Source organism: Cariama cristata, unplaced genomic scaffold, assembly GCF_000690535.1.
Source record: "Cariama cristata isolate BGI_N322 unplaced genomic scaffold, ASM69053v1 C11254738, whole genome shotgun sequence".
NCBI classification, from domain to species: Eukaryota; Metazoa; Chordata; class Aves; order Cariamiformes; family Cariamidae; genus Cariama; species Cariama cristata.
In genome coordinates, this window is record NW_009645755.1 from 1 (window position 1) to 2,044 (window position 2,044).

The 2,044-nt window shown below is 43.1% G+C and overlaps 1 protein-coding gene across 1 annotated transcript; it reads right to left on the bottom strand.

The window, feature by feature from the left end:
- Positions 1-224: 224 nt before the first annotated feature.
- Positions 225-1,329, bottom strand: NUP62CL (nucleoporin 62kDa C-terminal like; the record flags this gene model as incomplete). Its single annotated transcript, XM_009708717.1, has 4 exons — positions 225-359; positions 482-531; positions 925-1,069; positions 1,221-1,329. Coding segments are annotated over 4 exons (439 nt in total), but the record flags the coding sequence as incomplete, so codon positions are not given.
- Between the last annotated feature and the right edge of the window lie 715 nt (positions 1,330-2,044).

The following is a 2,044-nucleotide window of genomic DNA, read 5'->3' on the forward strand; positions in this document are numbered from 1 at the left end:
TAGACCAGCATCCAAAGAGCTTTTCATGCTCATTCAAGGGCTTCCAGTCCCAATTCCCTTGTTTCTAATGCGTAAAATCTAAGTTGCCATGCATAAAACAGGATTACATATTTGACAAAGGCCGTTGATAGATCAATACTGTCATGCATCCCAACTCTGCTTCTTGCTGACTGATCATCACATTAGCCTGCTCAGCACATGCCCAAAGCAGATTTTTGTCTTACGTCCTCTCCCGTTCTTCATCTGCATGCTGTAAGTAGATAGTCCCGCTCTGTTCCTTCACAGACTCCTCCAGGGGGGTCAACAAGTCTTCAAGCTCCTTCTGCTGTGACAGAATGAAGTCTAGTTCCTGATCCAGCCTGAAAAGAGAAAATGTCAACTACTCCACTTAAAGGTTACGTACATTGTAGATCTGACACACCACAACGCAACAAGATGCAAAAAAGAAACAAAACCATCTCAAGGGTTCATCATTTCATACCTCTTCTGATCAAGCTTCACTTTCTCTACTTCTCTGTGTAATGAAGTAATCTGGAAACAGAAGACACTTAATTATACTACGAAAATTCAAGAGTCCACCCATAAAAGAAAAATGCTGGAACTGAGAAAGCCAGCGCTATACAAACGTCTACTAGAAACAAGAAACAGTTACATAAAGATTTACAGACCAAAAATAGAATAACGGAAGGTTGGCTTTGAAAGCTTCACCCTAAGATAACTTGTTATCATAGTGTAATCTCACAAAACAGATTTCCAAGCGTCAATGCCTATAGAGCAGAACAGACACACAGTGAGGCTTTCACAAGCATCCAGATATCATTCACATCTATTTTTTTACAAGTAGAAAGTCCCAGTGGATTTCTGCATTTATAACACTGAAGGATCTAAGCAAGCAAAACCAGGTTACACTGGATGTCACCTTACCTTCTCTCCATTCTCTATCAGCGTCCGATCCCAGGCATTAACTTGCGTAGCTTGATGGAGAAAGTGTTTCTCTTGGTCTTCCAGTTCCAGACTCCACTTGTTGATCAAACTTTCCAGCTGGGCATAAGTCATCACTGGAGGTGCGCTGAGAGGAAGTGCAAGACAGTACAGAACAGAAGATCAAAAAACAAACTATGAACATGACAACACTCATTTCCCCTTCCTCCACCACATACCAGCATTACTACTGCCTCTTGGCCCAGTTGGGAAATAGTCAGCTGTAACAAAATACTCACCTGGTTGCTGTGGTGGTGGTGATGGCAGCTGTAGAAGTCACAGCTCCAATGGCACCAGTTGTAGTTAATGGCTTAAGATTCAAAGCAAAGCCAGAAGAAGTAGTAGTGCCTGAAAGAAGAGATTCAAGTCAAGCAACACAAGAGGACACATCTGCTATCTAACAAATCGCGAACACGTCCAATATACACTTCTAAGCACCGCACTGTGTGAGCTCAAATAGGTCCCTCTGAAGGGACAAAAAGCAAATCCCACGTGTGCCAAGAGGGGAATGAAGCAGGTCTTGACACAAAAGTAATGGACTGTAAGTGCCTGACTGGTAGCTCTAGTAAAATGAGGCACTGGCAGCCTGCACTGAACCTGGGCATTATTCAAAGAAACACAGCATTAGCCCACGCACCCCTGTCAATCTCCTTGTGTTTTAATATTAGACCTAATGACTACCAGCACACCCAGTTCCCCTCCTGCATCTTTGCAGAAGATGAGATTTCTGTTTTCACAAAGCTAAGAGCACCTATCGGATGGTAGTGTCAACCAGTCACACGGCACTTCTAGGCTCAGTGAGCTCAAATTCTTCACAGTCACTCCAGAAACAAGCTTTAGAAAGGCCTTGAGAGCTGAGCAGCATCCATGTTATTTCACTGAAAACTGACTGGTAACTGCATCCAGACAGGGATGTTCAGTCCTGAAAATCCCAACACTGTGCAGCACCAAATTCCACTGCAGATTTTCACATGAGGGTTGCCACTTAAACACAGCACTCATTTCTGGTTGGTTTTTTGGGGGTTGTTTTTTTGTTGTGTTTTTTGTTTGTTCGGTCAATTTT